This window comes from Macaca mulatta, chromosome 1, assembly GCF_049350105.2.
Source record: "Macaca mulatta isolate MMU2019108-1 chromosome 1, T2T-MMU8v2.0, whole genome shotgun sequence".
NCBI lineage: Eukaryota > Metazoa > Chordata > Mammalia > Primates > Cercopithecidae > Macaca > Macaca mulatta.
This window is the reverse complement of record NC_133406.1, coordinates 13,009,419-13,026,136: the sequence shown is the minus strand read 5'-3', so window position 1 is coordinate 13,026,136 and position 16,718 is coordinate 13,009,419. Positions and strand designations below refer to the sequence as shown.

At 43.8% G+C, this 16,718-nt stretch overlaps 1 protein-coding gene across 1 annotated transcript in view; it reads right to left on the bottom strand.

The window, feature by feature from the left end:
• Positions 1 to 16,718, bottom strand: part of NID1 (nidogen 1) — a 95,112-nt gene that overhangs the window by 68,499 nt on the left and 9,895 nt on the right. Inside the window, exons 2-3 of the mRNA XM_015126951.3 lie at positions 5,483 to 5,782; positions 2,093 to 2,319 (exon numbers count right to left, since the gene is read on the bottom strand). Of these exons, the coding sequence (XP_014982437.3) occupies positions 2,093 to 2,319; positions 5,483 to 5,782 (527 nt within the window). The remainder of the gene's footprint in view (positions 1 to 2,092; positions 2,320 to 5,482; positions 5,783 to 16,718) is intronic.

Sequence of the window (16,718 nt, the reverse complement as noted above, 5' to 3'; positions counted from 1 at the left end):
TATCACCAGTGCTAGAATTGAACTGAAGTGTAGGACACCCAGCTGGTGGGCAGAGAATTGGTTGGTGTGGGGGGGAAAAAACCCACCCATTTGGTGTCAGAAGTGTGAATGAAAACATTGCAGACATGGTTTTTCAGAAATCCAACTCCAGGGCTGGGCACCGTGGCTCAGGCCTATAATCCCAGCACTTTGGGAGGCTGAGGCAGGTGGATCACGAGATCAGGAGATCAAGACCATCCTGGCCAACATGGTGAAACCCCGTCTCTACTAAAAATACAAAAAATTAGCCGGGCATGGTAGCGGGCACTTGTAGTCCCAGCTACTCGGGAGGCTGAGGCAGGAGAATGGCGTGAACCCAGGAGGCAGAGCTTGCAGTGAGCTGAGATCACGCCACTGCACTCCAGCCTGGGGGACAGAGCGAGACTCCGTCTCAAAACAAAAAGAACAAAAACAACAACAAAAAAAATCCCATCTCCATTGGCTGTGGGATCTTGGACTAGTCTCAGTTTACCTTTGGTGCTTAAAGGAAGTGGTGAAAAGCAAATGAGATACAAAATCCAAAAGCATTTTATAATTATAAAATATAGCAGAATATCCCTGATCTCTACTTCTTCCTCCACCATTTTTACCATTCTTCTGTGTCTGTAATTGGAAGTGCTCCTATCAGAAATCACATTAAATGATTATATTATACAATGGACAGAGGGGACATACATTACTCAGTGGAAAATACTGAGCAAAACAATGAGGTGGGGTGGGGATGAGAAATCACCAAAGTCCTGCATAACTAGGACGTCTAATCAATTTATCTGCCTGGGATTGAAGTAAAGACAGTGGTGTGTGGGAGCTTATTTGTACTAACTTGTGAGAGCTGGCTGTTAAAATTTTAGGAATCTTGCAAGCCAGTTATTAAACACAGCCATTCTAAACGATTAAATTACATGAACTTCCAATTAAACAATTTATATTTTTTAAAAGGAAAAAATATTCAAAACTCGTCATATTCTAATTCTCATACTGCTATCCATGCTCTTGAAATTATATATATTAAGCCTATTGTATCTTTATGGTGAGAATATATATAATGGTGCATGTTTTCTGAACTCTTCATTGAGTGACATGATGTTAATAACTTGAAATTGACCATAGTAGGAGTATTTACATCACAGAAATAGGCAAATGCTATAAATCAGGGCTCCCCCTGCCCTCATAAAACCAGTTGTTAAGCATTTAACAGCACACCACTAAGTGAAGGGCAGAGGAATTCAAGCTAGATTTGATGATATAAAGTTAAAAGGTGGTTTTAGGGGATTCACTCTTGGTTTTCAAAGAATAAAGGGAAAGGAAAGGTTTTAATTTTCAAAAACCAATTTGGGCTTTTCCCCCTTTTGTCAAATTCTGCAACATAACCTGAGAGCACTATTTCTGTTGTAAGAATTTTCCCCGTAGTCAATGTGAAGGAAAAGGTTTTCTCAGCCTTGAGGTCAAAGAAGGAGATAGGTTTGAATAACCCTTATTTCTAACTGTATTTACAGACAAAATGGTGAAAACTCTTATAAGGCTGGGCACGGTGTCTCATGCCTGTAATCCCAGCACTTTGGGAGGCTGAGGCGGGCAGATCACCTGAGGGCAGGAGTTTGAGACCAGCCTGGCCAACACGGTGAAACCCTGTCTCTACTAAAAATACAAAAATTAGCTGGGCATGGTGGCGTGCACCTGTAATCCCAGCTACTTGGGAAGCTGAGGCAAGAGAATCACTTGAACCTGGGAGGTGGAAGTTGCAGTGAGTCGAGATCGCGCCATTGCACTCCAGCTTGGGCAACAGAGTAAGGCTCTGTCTCAAAAAAAAAAAAAAAACTTTTAAATGAGGATGATATCTAAAAAATAGGATATCTGTTCATTCTAAAAATATATTTCCTTAAGTTCATCAGAAAAAGAGTATTTCATAATATAAAAACTATATGCAAAACTTATATGTAAAACTTAAATCCATAGGAACATTTTTAGGTAATGATCTATAATACACATTACATTATCCACATTAAAAAATATTATTAAGAGGAGAATCCACTGAAGAACAAAGAAAGCATACTTGGCCAAATTTTCAATTGATTCTCTGTCATTAGCAAATATATTAAAAGCTCCGTTGCTCTTCCATAAGAATCCCACCGAACCTTGACTGAATGCAACCATGGCAGGAACTTGGTTGTTTTCCTTCTTTGAGAATGTCGTATGGAACTGCAGACCATCTTCAGGATAAAGGAAAATGGCATAGGAGCTGGAATCAGAGGAGGCTAGAACAGCCTGGAACGTGTTTCTCTGTGAAGATGAGTTAAAATTCAGTTACTCGGAAAAATATCTATAGATCTTAAAATGTGTTATTCGCCAGACTATCTATAAAGTATACAGTGCTGTAAAGAGATGGCAATATTTTCACCTTATTCTAAAAGAAGAACTTTTGTAGCAAGAACCAAAGATTCCGGGATAGTTCCACTGAAATATCCCTAAGACTAGGTCAACATGACATTTTCTGATTAATTCATAAATATCTTCTGCGTAACTGTGGCCCTAAGGTTAACGAAAAATTATACAGATGGTACCTCCAGATGGTGGCCTAAAATCTCATGCAATTTAGGAAATTTTTACCCACAGAATTTGTTTCCATGGCTGTTAACATATTCAACCACATTCATCATTTAACAAACATTTATTGAACCCAAGCATCATACAGTAGGAAAAAAAAGAAAAACATGAGATTTGGGAGAAAACAGACTTGGATCCAAATCTTTGCTCTACTCATTATTATGTGACCTTGGGCATGATACTTGAGTTCCCTAAGCCTCGATGTTTGCATCTGTAAAATGGAGATAAAACCACCTCCTTCACAGAAATGAGGAAGACTACATGAGGTCACATATGAAAGAGCAGGTACATGCCGGTAGCTCATGCCTGAAATCTCAGCACTTTGGGAGGCCAAGGCGGGCGGATCATGAGGTCAGGAGTTCAAGACCAGCCTGGCCAACATGGTGAAACCCCGTCTCTACTAAAGATACAAAAAATTAACCGGGCGTGGTGGCGCATGCCTGTAATCCCAGCTACTTGGCAGGCTGAGGCAGAAGAATCGCTTGAACCCGGGAGGTAGAGGTTATGGTGAGCTGAGATCATGCCATTGTACTCCAGCCTGGGCGGCAAGAGTGAAACTTCATCTCAAAAAAAGAATAAGAAAGAAAGAAAGATCAGACACAGAGAAAGTATTCTTTAAATATTAGTACCTTTCCGACATGCCAGGCATCGTCCTGAGCTCTGTGGATGTGAAGAAAAAAATATGTGGTCCCTGCACTCAAGAATCTACGGTCTAGATGGGAAGGCTGACATTTGAACAAAACATTGTAAAACCTGAGGTTGCAGTCTGTAATCGAAACATTTGCAAAGCGCTGCAGGAGCTGTAAGAGGAAGCGTCCCATGCCAGGAGGGGTGGGAGTGCGTCCCATGCCAGGAGGCTGTGGTTGGTCAAGGCCTCACAGGAGGGCCCAGTCTGAATGAACAAGCAGGAGGAAGCTGCCACTTGTAGGGGGGTCACAGAGGGGATGTCCCAAGCAGAGAGGACAGCCTGTGCAAGATACTGTGGATTTAAAAAAAAGAGCGAGGGCAAGGTCAGGGAATTACATGTAATCTGGTACAGCGGCTACAAAGGGTATGTGGAGGTGGAACAGATTAGGCCCAAGAGGCAGGCAAGGGCTCCATACCAAGGGGCTGGGCGTTTATCCCCAAGTGAAAGGGAGGCAGTTGAGACATTTAACATTTAAGCTGTTTTGAAATTTGGCACTCAGACAGATAACAGTTGGCAAGCAAAATGTGTCATGCAGGCCCATAACAGACTTTCCCAAAGTGTGCTCTGTGGGATGTAATGCAACCTTTATGGAGCGGGGGAAGGGAAGAGGTATGATCACAGGTTTGGAGACTGCTCAGTTAAACAATATTCGGCAAGGCTGGAATGGTGGCTCACGCCCTTAGTCCCAGCTACTTGGGAGGCTGAGGCGGGAGAATCGCTTGAACCCGGGAGATGGAGATTGCAGTGAGCCAAGATGGCACCACTGCACTCCAGCCTGGGTGACAGAGCAAGACTCTGTCTCAAAAAAAAAAAAAAAAAAAACAGCATCAGGCAGGTTGCAAGTTTCCTGACTGCAGGACTTTTCAGGGTGAATCACCAAGAGGGAGATACAGTTTTAGCATTTCCCAAACTAGAAGGCCTTTTCCTCAAGGACTATCTTATAGGACTGGTGTTTTGCGGTAGACACTTTAGGAACCACCAGCCCGAAATACCTCCCATTTATATGAAGTGCTCTGGGACCCATTAGGTTTCTCTCTTCCTCATTATCCTATAAAAGTGAAGTTATGATAGAGAGAAATTATTTTTCCAAGGGAAAATCGAGGCCTGCCCTAAAAAGTCACTTCAGGTCTAGCAGTGAGTTCCTGACCTACTAAAAGGCCCTGCTTCCTTCAAGGGCAAGCCGGTGCTCTACAGCCTGGTCCTTCAAGCCCTCCCTGATGACTGTGCCCACGGAGGTGCCAACCCTGGGTTATGATAATACTTGGGTTTTGAACCACTCACCTGGTCCAAATGATCCTTATCTCCCCAACTAGAGTCTGGGCTTTACCTTTCTATCTTTGCATACCTCAGGAGTACTTTGCTATTTTCACCTTTTGTTTCATATTAATAATTTCTCTAATCAGAAACTATCCTTCTAGCCAGGCTCCGTGGCTCACACCTGTAATCCCAGAACTTTGGGAGGCCAAGGTGGGTGGATCATTTGAGGTCAGCAGTTTGAGACCAGCCTGGCCAATGTGGTGAAACCCCGTCTCTACTAAAAATACAAAAATTAGCCAGTGTGGTGGCGCATGCCTGTAATCCCAGCTACTAGGGAGGCTGAGGCACAAGAATTGCTTGAACCTGGGAGATGGAAGCTGCAATGAGCTGAGATCGTGTCACTGCACTCCAACCTGGGTGACAGAGAGAGACTTCATCTCAAAAAAAAAAAGAAAAAGAAAGAAGAAAGAGAGAGAGAGGGAAGGAAGGAAAGAAGGAGAAAGAAAAAGGAAAGTAAAAGAAAGGAAAGGAAAGGGGAGGGGAGGGGAGGGGAGGGGAAAGGGGAAAGGAAAGAAACTATCCTTCCACTGTCTGCCACCTAAGGTAAGAGCAGCCAGGAGATGCCATTTATCAATGCCATTTTTGCCACGTAGCTGTCTTACCAGGAGCTGGCTTTCTTTATGTCTACTTGTCATTGAAACATAGTTATACAACCTTGCAGATAAGCTTTTGGAGGTTTAGGACCTGCAGGAAGCAGCCTACTAGATTTCGCTTTGGATTTCCTGTCTTTATCAGTGGTGTATAATGTATGTCCAAGCAGCACAAACCATGAAACCAAAGTGTATGGAGCCAGTGTGTCTGCTCACCTGCATTTGGACCTGGAGGAGCGCTTACCTTGCCTTCCTGCTCCGGCTCCCTGCTGGGCCCTTGGTAGGGGGCCACGGATTCCCAAGTGACAACCACCGCGCTACTAGGTTGGAAAGAGATCTCTGGGAACCCTCTGTGGACGCACTCTGCTGCCCGCTGAGTGATGGAGGGGGATAAGTCTTCTCGATAATAAACCTTCCCCAGGCCATCTGTCGTGTCCAAGTCTGCCAGGAAAGGGCCGATTGCACCGAATGTTGGTGGGAAGAGCCCAGGATGGGATTCTTTGGCCGGGGGTTCACTCGTAGCAATGATGCCATTTGTGGTGACCTGTAGAAAACCAAGTGTGGTTAAAAGGAATATGCAGAAACGGGTCCTTTCTCAGTAAGACTGAGTGCCCACTCCCAGAATACTGTCACCAGTACCCATGCTATGTAAAATACAACAGAATCTGAGAGAGATACGAGCCTGAACTGCAGATCCCAGCATTCTTTTCTAGGCAAAACAGGCTGTGTGAAAAGAGAACAAGAGTCATTATTCAAATCCCAGTGAATTTACTCGAAAAAGGGAGTAATCACTCCCTACCAGGACTGCTAATTGGTGTGCGTACAAAAATGGTTGGGAGCCTGGGCATCAAAGTGAGATCCCATCTCTACACAAAAATACCAAAAATTAGCCAGGCTTGGTAGCACGGGCCTGCAGTCCCAGCTAACTGGGAGGCTGAGCTGGGAGGATTGCTTAAGCCCTGGGCAATCAAGGCTGCAGTGAGCCATGATCACGCCACTGCATGCCAGCCTGGGTGACAGAGTGAACCCTTGTCTCAAAAAAAAAAAAAAAAAAGAGAGAAAAAAATGGTTAAGGTCCAGCCCCCACCTTTTAAGAAACCCACAATCCAGAAGGATAAGAGAAAGGACTGACACAAAGAGATGACGACACAATATAGTGTCAAGAAGCAAATCTGTATGGGGCACTATGGTATCACTAATTATTTTGAATACTTTAATGTGTCAGGATAATAGCTAATATTTACTGAATACTCACCATGTTCCAGGCATTTTACTAATATCTAATGCTCAGAAGAACTTAAGACTAGGTACTACTGGCCGGGCGTGGTGGCTTACGCCTGTAATCCCAGCACTTTGGGAGGCCGAGGTGGGCAGATCACGAGGTCAGGAGTTTAAGACCAGCCTGGCCAACATGGTGAAACACCATCTCTACTAAAAATTCAAAAATTAGCCGGGTGTGTGGTGGCAGGCACCTGTAATCCCAGCTACTCGGTAGGCTGAGGCAGGAGAATCACTTGAACCCAGAAGGCAGAGGTTGCAATGAGCCGAGACCGTGCCACTGCATTCCAGCTTGGGCAACAGAGCAAGACTCCGTCTCAGGAAAAAAAAAACAAAAAAACAAAGACTAAGAACTACTAATATCCATATTTTTCTGATGGGGAAAATTAGGCAAATTCATCAATGTGTCCAAAGTTACCAAGTAACAAGTGGCAACACTGGGATTTGAACCCACGGAGTCTGACTGCAAAATTGGTCCTTTTCCAAAACTGGCCCTTTTAATTACTTCATGAACTGCCTCCTTGAAATCAGTTATAACTGCCTATTAAAAGATATCAGTGGCCGGGTGTGGTGGCTCATACCTGTAATCTCAGCACTTTGGGAGGCCGAGGCGGGTGGATTACCTGAGGTCAGGAGTTTGAGACCAGCCTGACCAACATGGTGAAACCCCATCTCTAATAAAAATACAAAATTAGCTAGGCATGGTGGCACATGCCTGTAATCCCAGGTACTCGGGAGACTGAGGTAGGAGAATCACTTGAGCCTGGGAGGTGGGGGTTGCAGTGAGCCGAGATAGCGCCATTGCACTCCAGCCTGGGCAACGAGAGAAATTCCGTTTCAAAAAAAAAAAAAAAAAAGATATCAGTGTTCATACTCAGCTAAAACCCATTCTCCTTGGGAAAATGGGAAAAGGGCCCCTGAGATATTATGGCAAACCGCCCCTTGGTGTGGGGGCACTCAGGCTCACCAACGAGGTCTAACACCCCTCACTTTCTTGTTAGTACACAATCCACTGATGACATGGAAGACCAAGCCAGTGATAATTTTCCTTAGATAATCTGTGAACTGAAAGAAAAAACCCCCTAGCTGGGCGCTGTGGCTCACGCCTGTAATCCCAACACTTTGGGAAGTGGAGATGGGTGGATCAACTGAGGGCAGGAGTTCGAGACCAGCCTGGCCAACATGGCAAAACCCTGTCTCTATTAAAAATACAAAAAAAAAATTGGCCAGGCATGGTGGCAAGCGCCTGCAGTCCCAGTTACTTGGGAGACTGAGGCAGGAGAATCGCTTGAGCCCAGGAGGCGGAGGCTGCAGTGAGCCGAGATCGCACTGATGCATTCCAGCCTGGGCAACAGAGCAAGACTGTCTCAAAAAAAAAAAAAAAGGAAAGAAAGAAGGAAAAAAAGAAGGAAGGAAGGAAGGAGGGAAGGAGGGAAAGGAAGGAAGGAAAGAAGGAAGGAAGGAAAGAAGGAAGGAAGGAAGGAAGGAAGGAAGGAAGGAAGGAAGGAAGGAAGGAAGGAAGGAAGGAAGGGAGGGAAGGAGGGAGGGAGGGAGGGAAAAGAGAAAGAAAAAGATTCCCTAATCAAAAGGGAGAGATTTTGCAAACTGTACTTTATTTTACACTTTAAGAGCTACAGATTGGAAAAACACGAGTCCAGAATAGCAACCCTCAGTTGTTAGAAGGCCAGTGGATTTTCCAGGCCACTTGTTTCCCTCCCCCTCCCTCTCCCCCTCCCTTTCCTCCTCCTCCTCCCAGAGTCTTATCCCTCAGTCTCTTCACACCTCATTACTAGAGGAGAGGGCAGGGGCAGAAAAAGAGAGAGGAACTAAAGAGCAAACTCTCAATATGCCAAAAACTTGTTATTAATAAAAAGGTTCAATGTACAGAACCGATTGGCTCCCAGGTGAGGATTGGAACCAGAGCTCTGAGAGTGAAATGCAGACTTAACAAAACCTTCTCTTTTAACCACATGTTATGGGTTATTAACTCTTTGGGTGACATATTTTCCATCATCACCAGGCACCAGCAAAGCTTTTCTAGAAGATACTGGCAGGCTGCGGAGAAGGGAGTCAGACAAGGGGCTTCTCCCAGCTGGTCCCTCTGTCTCCCTTCCAGGGACCCAAACATCTCCTAGCACAAGCATCCCAGGGAGCTGCCGTGTGGGAGCGTGGGAAACGGCTCACTCTCTTGAGCCGCCAGAAGTTGGCAGTGAGCAGCTGCTGGTGGGAAGTGATCACAGGGAGGCCACATCCAGACAATTTAGTTTTACAAAGCTGTTTTCCAGTGAAATTTAAATCAGTCCAGGCCGGGCGTAGTGGCTCATGCCTGTAATCCAAGCACTTTGGGAGGCCGAGGTGGGCAGATCGCGAGGTCAGGAGATGGAGACTGTCCTGGCTAACACGGTGAAACCCCATCTCTACTAAAAATATAAAAAATTAGCCGGGCGAGGTGGCGGGCGCTTGTAGTCCCGGCTACTCGGGAGGCTGAGGCAGGAAAATGGTGTGAACCCGGGAGGTGGAGCTTGCAGTAAGCCGAGATCACGCCACTGCACTCCAGCCTGGGTGACAGAGCGAAGCTCCGTCTCAAAAAAAAAAAAAAAAAAAAAGAAAGAAATTTAAATCAGTCCAATAATTTTGAAAACACTCTCAGTGTCTTCTAGGCATGGGAATATTTCTGTTTTCACAAGGAGTGTTTTAAGAGTCAGGTTTTTAGACAAATGTCTTGCAGCACTGCAAATGCTTTGGACAATGGTCGTGTAACCCTCATTAGTATTTGCATTGGAAAATTATTTTTCAGCTGGTTTTACTGAACATTCAGCTCAATCGTCTGTGATAATGAAGAAAGATGACTTCAAAGATAAATATAACATGCAGAATGTCCAGAAGTTTCACTGAATTCTTAGCTTTAACCTTCTACCCTGTAAACTTCTTTTTCCTGGAAGTAACAGTTAATAGCAAAGTTGATGAACAATATTCCCGTCTACTTGGGTGCAAGTCTCATTTTGCAAAGTCTGTCAAATGCGTGATGCTCCTATCAGCCTTGTTCCTTTTCTCCATCTTTTGAAAGTAACATTGGGCAACTCAACAGCAGAAGGGCAGGGAGCAAAAAGGGAAGGGACACAGGCACTCAGGCGGAAGGAGGCACAGACTCGAGCACAATCCCCAAGAGGACTGGGCTGGGGAGTCCTCAGGCCCGTGCAGCCACTGATGCCCAGGCCATCACCAACATTCGCTCAGTTGGTGAAGCCAGGGAACCTGGAAGTGGGTCCTGGTTCCTTCCGCTTTCTCACCACTCACGCTGCATGTCCTATCTCCAACTACAGCAGGTCCTCAAATAACTTCATTGCATTCAACCTTGTTTTGTTAAAACATTGATGAGAAAAAAAAAAAAAAAAATCTATTCTCGGCTGGAGCCACCATCTGTGTGTCCGTGTTCTCCCCATGTCTGCGTAGGTTTTCTCTGGGTACTCTGGCTTCCTTCCCCATCCCAAAGCTATGCCAAAGCTGGGTGAACTGGCGCGTCTAAACTGTCCGATGGTGAATGAGTGTGGGTGTGTGGGAGCCCTCTTGCGATAGGACAGCATCCTGTCCAGGGTGGCTCCTGCCTGGCACACTGAGCTGCTGGGATGGGCTCCGGCCACCCTCCACTCTGAACTGGAATAAGCAGCTGGAAAATGAATGAATGAATACAAATTATCACAGAATGAAAATGCATCAAGTACGAATAATCATCCAAATGCACACCAATAAATTATGCTGTACAAAAGCACTCAGCAAGCTGTCGGATTTGTGATTGTTTGTTTTTGAACTTCATGGATCAGAAGTGCTGACAATGTTGCTTTGCAAACATTTCTTCCTTGTCTGATCCCACTACCACCATGACCTCCATTATTCACTGATTCATCAAAAATTGGGTAAATAATATCTTGGTTGTTTTTATTCATCTTAAATGTATGTATAGCTCACATTTATTTATTTCAATGTTTAATACTAGAAGTGTTTTGGGCTTTATGGGAATTTTGGTGATGTGTTCCTGACCAGAAATAAGCCATAGGAACTTAAATGTTGTTTCTGTCAATTACCCTACAGTCAAATCGGTTTAGTTATGCATTTTTAGCTTAAAGCCACAGTATCCAAGAACCTATCCACAATGGTAAGTGAGAAGTTACTGTATATGGCACTTTCTCCATCTCAGCTACCACCAGCACGCCCCCGCCCAACCCCACCACCTCCTTAGTCACATGACTGGCCCTTCTTATCCTTATTCCTCAGCTGAAATAGTGCCTTCTCAGAGCTTCCTGGCATCCCCTCCAGTGGAAGCTCCTTCCACTCACTCCTTTCTCCCTTCCCTCACACCCCCAGCCCCTGATATGTCTTCTTCCTGCCTATTGGTAGGTTCCGGCTGTTCTCCCCACTATGTGGTCATTTCTTCAGGGTCAGGCACTCTATTTGTCTTGGTCACCACGGTAGTTCCAGAGCTTACACATGGTCTGATATATACGAGTCTCCCCACTTCTTGACTTCCTCCAACATAGGGGACAGGTAGGTTCAAAGCAGGATAAGACCTGTGTACCCAGGTTATTTTAGAAATAAGGCCTGAGGGTGAGCTCAGTTGTAGATGATATGAAGGGTCAGAGAACTATGCATTACTGCCGTTCTTGCCACTGGAGTAAAATGCCAATTACTAAAATAAAAAGTGCACAACTTGAATTCAGTCATGTCTCCAGATCTAAACGCCAGTTTACAGGAAATATAGGAGACAGAAGAACATGCTAATGGACACAATGGGATGCAATCAGCAAAATCCAGAATATAAAGCACTAAAATGGAGAAATACCTAGTTTCTTGAAAAATAAATTTTAAAGAAAAAAAAAAGAGCTGGGGATTGGGGGAGGACCTGTAGATTTTAAAAGTTCTAAGAGATAGCTAGGCAAGGTGACTTGCTCCTATAATCCCAGTATTTTGGGAGGTGAAGGCGGGCAGATCACCTGTGGTCAGGAGTTGGAGAGCAGCCTGGCCAACATGGTGAAACCCCGTCTCTACTAAAAATACAAAAATTAGCTGGGCATGGTAGCAGGTGCCTGTAATCCCAGCTACTTAGGAAGCTGAGGCAGGAGAATCACTTGAACCTGGGAGGCGGAGGTTGCAGTGAGCCAAGACCATGTCATTGCACTCCAGTCTGGGCTACAAGAGCAAAACCTCATCTCAAAACAAAAGTCCTAAGAGACACATCTACCAAATGCAATATGTAGGCTTTGTCTGGGCCCTGATTTAAACCAATCAACTGAAAAGCAAAATAAAACATTTCATGAAACCATTTGCACAATATTAGACAATATTTGCACCATTAGACAATATTAAGGAATTATTATCATTTCTTAAAGTATGATCATGATTTTACTATTTTGTTTTTTTAAAGAATCTTCTTTTTTTGAGACAATCTCACTCTGTCACCCAGGCTGGAGTGCAGTGGTGCAGTCTCGGCTCACTGCAACCTCCACCTCCTAGGTTCAAGCGATTCTTCTGCCTCAGCCTCCCAAGTAGCTGGGATTACAGGTGTGTGTCACCACACCTGGCTAATTTGTCTATTTTTAGTGGAGACAGTGTTTCACCATGTTGGCCAGGCTAGTCTGGAACTCACGAGCTCAAGCGATCCACCCACCTTGGCCTCCCAAAGTGCTGGGATTATAGGTATGAGCCACTGGGCTCGGCCTAAAGAGTCTTTTCTTTTGAGGTACATTCTGAAACATTTACAAAAAGATAAAATATTTGGAATTTGCTTAAAAATAATTCAGTTTGGGATGGGGAGGGAACATTAGGAATAAGTGAGGACATCAATGAAAGAAGATTAGTCTCAAATTGCTATTTGTTGGAGCTGGTAATGAATACAGGGGAGTTCATTATATTTTTTAGTATATTTGAAATTTTTCATAATAAAAGTTTATTTTTAAAAACCACATAACAGGCCTGGTGCGGTGGCTAACCACACCTGTAATTCTAGCTACTGGGAAGGCTGAGGCATGAGAATCACTTGAATCCAGGGGGTGGAGGTTGCAATGAGTCAAGATCACGCCACTGCACTCCAGCCTGGGTAACAGACTGAGACTCCATCTCAAAAAACAAAAATAGAGTAAAAAATAAAAAAAAAAAACATATAACAAACCTGATTGATCTGAAATTCAGCAAAGAAGGGCAAATGGTTCTAATAGATAAGCCAAGACTAACATTCTCTGTCAGTGGGGCCTGTGGCTCATTGTCCTTGTTTTTGTTTGGTTTTGTTTTTCCAGGTTTATTGAAGTATAACTGACAAACAAACGTGTATAAGTTTAGGGTGTACAACGTGATTTGATACAGGTATATGTTGTGAAATGAATACCACAATCAAGTTGGCTAGCAAAGCTATCACAGATAGCCGTGATAGATCAACAGGACAGAACTAAGAGCCCAGAGGTGAACCCACATATTTACAGTCAACTAGCATTTGACAAGGTCACCAGGAACACACAATGAGAAAAGGCAGTCTCTCCAATAAACAGTGCTGGGAAAATTGGATATCCTCCTGCAAAAGAATGAAAATGGACCCCTATTTTATAGCACTCACAGAAATTAACCCACAGTGGATTGGAGAATTAAATGTAAGACCTGAAACTATAAAACTCCTGGAAGAAAACATTAAGGAAAAAGCCCCTTGATATTGATCTTGACAATAACATTTTGGACATGACACCAAAAGCACAAGCAACAAAGCTAAAATGAAGAAGCGGGACCCCTTCACTGTCCTTTTTGTGTCGGTGAAGATCCACTTTATTATTTTATTTGTACTGATGCATCATATTTGTACATATTTATGGGGTGCATGTGGAGTATATATTGTGATACATGCATACAATGTGTAATGATCAAATCAGGATAATTAGGAAATTAACCACCCCAAACATTTATCATTTCTTTGCATTGGGAACATTTCAAAGCTTCCTTTCTAGCCATTTTGAAATATACAATATTTGTTAACTGTAGTCACTCTACTATGCTATCAAACACTAGAACTTACTCCTTCTATTGAACTGGATGTTTGTACCCATTAACCAACCTCTTTTCATCCCCTACCCTACCCTTCCCAGCATCTGGTAACCATCATTCCACTCTCTACCTCCATCCCTCATGATCTTTGAATTTCTTCCTTCCCCAGACTTTCCTACCACTGCCACTCCCCTCCCAGGGACACAGGAGTGTTAGTTGCACTGGGCACATTAGACCACATTAATGAGCAGAAGATGGTGCTGGTGAAAGCAGATTTTGTCATTAAAACTAATCAAAAGTTACAGAGCCTGAGGGACCCCATACAGTGCCCTGAGTCTAGAAAAAAGAAATTATGAAACCTAAGTATTACACAGCAGTCACCAGTATTACTTTCTGTTCACTACATTTGTACTAGTTTAAAAAGTACACCAGGCCGGGCACAGTGGCTCATGCTTATAATCCCAGCACTTTGGGAGGCCAAGGCAGGTGGATCACCTGAGGTCAGGAGTTTGAGACCAGCCTGACCAATATAGTGAAATCTCATCTCTACTAAAAATACAAAAATTAGCCAGGCGTGGTGGTGGGCACCTGTAATCTCAGCTACTCTGGAGGCTGAGGCAGGAGAATCGCTTGAACCCGGGAGGCAGAGGTTGCAGTGAGCTGAGATTGCACCACTGCACTCCAGCCTGGGTGACAGAGAAAGACTCTGTCTCAAAAAAGTACATGGATTATGAGACCACGATTTAGTTTTTATGAATGTTGGTGAGTAAAAGGCTAGAGGAGAAATGTGCCAGAAAAAAAATTTTAGATTGCTTTTGATTCTCCAAACTCTCCATGGTGTCTCTCCTAGTTAACACTACATGCTTTTGGATCTACGATTCCCTCCTTCTTGAAAACCTCCTCAGCTGAGTGTGGTGGCTCACGCTTGTAATCCCAGCACTTTGGGAGGCTGAGGTGGGCGGATCACCTGAGGTCGGGAGTTTGAGCCCAGCCTGACCAACATGGTGAAACCCTGTCTCTACTAAAAATACAAAAATTAGCCATGCGTGATCATGCACACCAGTAATCCCAGCTACTCGGGAGGCTGAAGGTGCAATGAGCTGAAATCTCGCCACTGCACTCCAGCCTGGGCAACAGAGTAAGACAGAAGGAAAGAAAGAAAGGAAAGAAGGAAAGAAAGGGGAGGGGAGGGGAGGGGAGGGGAGGGGAGGGAAGGGAAGGGAAGGGAAAAGCCTTCTTGATAATCCTCAGCTCATGTGCTTGGCAAAGTCTCATTTTCCCTTGTGAAGGCTTTCTGACCTCCCAACCAGGGTTTATCACATGTTTCTTTCTGTCTGCCTCTCTCTCTAAGTTTGCACTTGGCATCTTAGACCCCTGACTCGCAATGGCAGCAGCACATTCCTTGCTATATTGATCATATTGCAAAACCCTCATGGGGTGAATGCATTTCTGAGAAAGCCCGTCTGAGTCACTGAGAGTGCTGCTGATAATAATAATGTAATACTATCATCTTAAGGTAACTTAAGGTAACCAAATATTGCCGAGGTGAGGCTCTTTGTGAATTTGCATTAAGGAGTAAAAACTTCTTTACTGAAAAACAGCTATTTCCAACATGTTGAGCAATGTAAATATTTCCCTAAAATACTGCTTACAATATCAGTTCACACTGGGAAAAAGTTCCTTTAGCAAAGTTAAACTTCAGCTCACTATGCGGCTAGTAAAACTAATGCCTCTTTACAGAACCATGTCTTCCCACTCACCCCAAAAAACACAGAAAACAATACGACTTTTCATCCAGCTGCCCTAGGGCAGAGCATGTCAATTAGATCACAAAAAACCCAGGGTGAAAATGCCAAGCACCACATGGGTAACAGCTGGAACCACTTATGTACAATTGTTTCAACCCAACTGACAAGAAGGGGATGGACAGAGCACCTAACTTATAATGGGAGGGCGTTTGCCATCTTAGAAAGCATTTCCTGTCTCATTTCTTCTTTCACGTGAACTTTCAGACAGTAAGAATCACTGGAGAAAGTCTATATGCAGATGCTCAAAAAATTTATAATTTATGTTAGATTTCTTATGTCCAAATACACCCTGAAAAAGTGAAACAACAGCCATTTTGGGGGGGCTTAAATGAGCCTAGTAACAGTCCCCAGGGCAGAAAGCGGCCTGCAATAGTTTGGGGGGAGCCTTCTCCAAAACGTGTGTTTAGAGAATACTTGAGGTAGAAACAAATAAGAAAAAAACACCGTCCTTTTACAAATGCAAATCGCTGTACTGAGAAGACAGTGAAACTTGCAAAAGCAAACTCCATGGGTGGGAGGCAACGGGAACTTAAAATAATTTAACATAAAGAGTGGAAACCAGCAAACATTGGCTGTCACCTAATGTTGAGGTCCTTTACTAAGGCTCTTTTTATCTTTTAAATATCATACAACAGGCATTTAGTACAATCATCCCTGTTTTCACATACTTGAAACAGACAAGGAAATGACAAGAGATTTTAATTTAGCTTTAATGTCACACAGCCAGCAAGTGATGGAACCAAGATCGGAACCCACATCTGCTGGAGTCCATAACCCATGTTCTTTCTGTTACACTTGGCTGCCTAGTTTAGACACACTGGGGGCAAAAGTCATGCAAGTTGCAATGTTTTTTGGGATGGCTTCAAAGTTAGTGACTGGGCAGCTACGAAAAGCTGGAAAACAAAATGAATCCAAAAAAACGTAAAACACAAAAAGGAAGTCCAGAAAATAGGCAAATCCGGGACACAATCAAAGTGGAGACTGATTAATTTCAGCCTAGAGCCCACAAGTGGACCTGGAGCCTAATCCATTTGCAAGGCACTTTACAGTTTACAAAGCATTTTTACTGTAGTTATCTCATTAAACCTAGTAAAGATTAATATCATTTTCACTCTTTGAGAAAAAGTGAGTTTCAGTTTATGTAACTTGCCTAAGATCAAACACTATAAGTGCCAGAACAAAATTCCAAGTACAAATTGCAAGTGATTCCCATTAACTCCACAGAAGAAATGACTCTGGCATGAAACAGAAATAGAAGCAAAAGGATTAGTAAATAAAGCTGAGGAACAATCTAAGGGTTACCAGAAAGGGGTCCCGATCCAGACCCTCAGAAAGGGTTCTTGGATCTTACACAAGAAAGAATTCAGGGCAAGT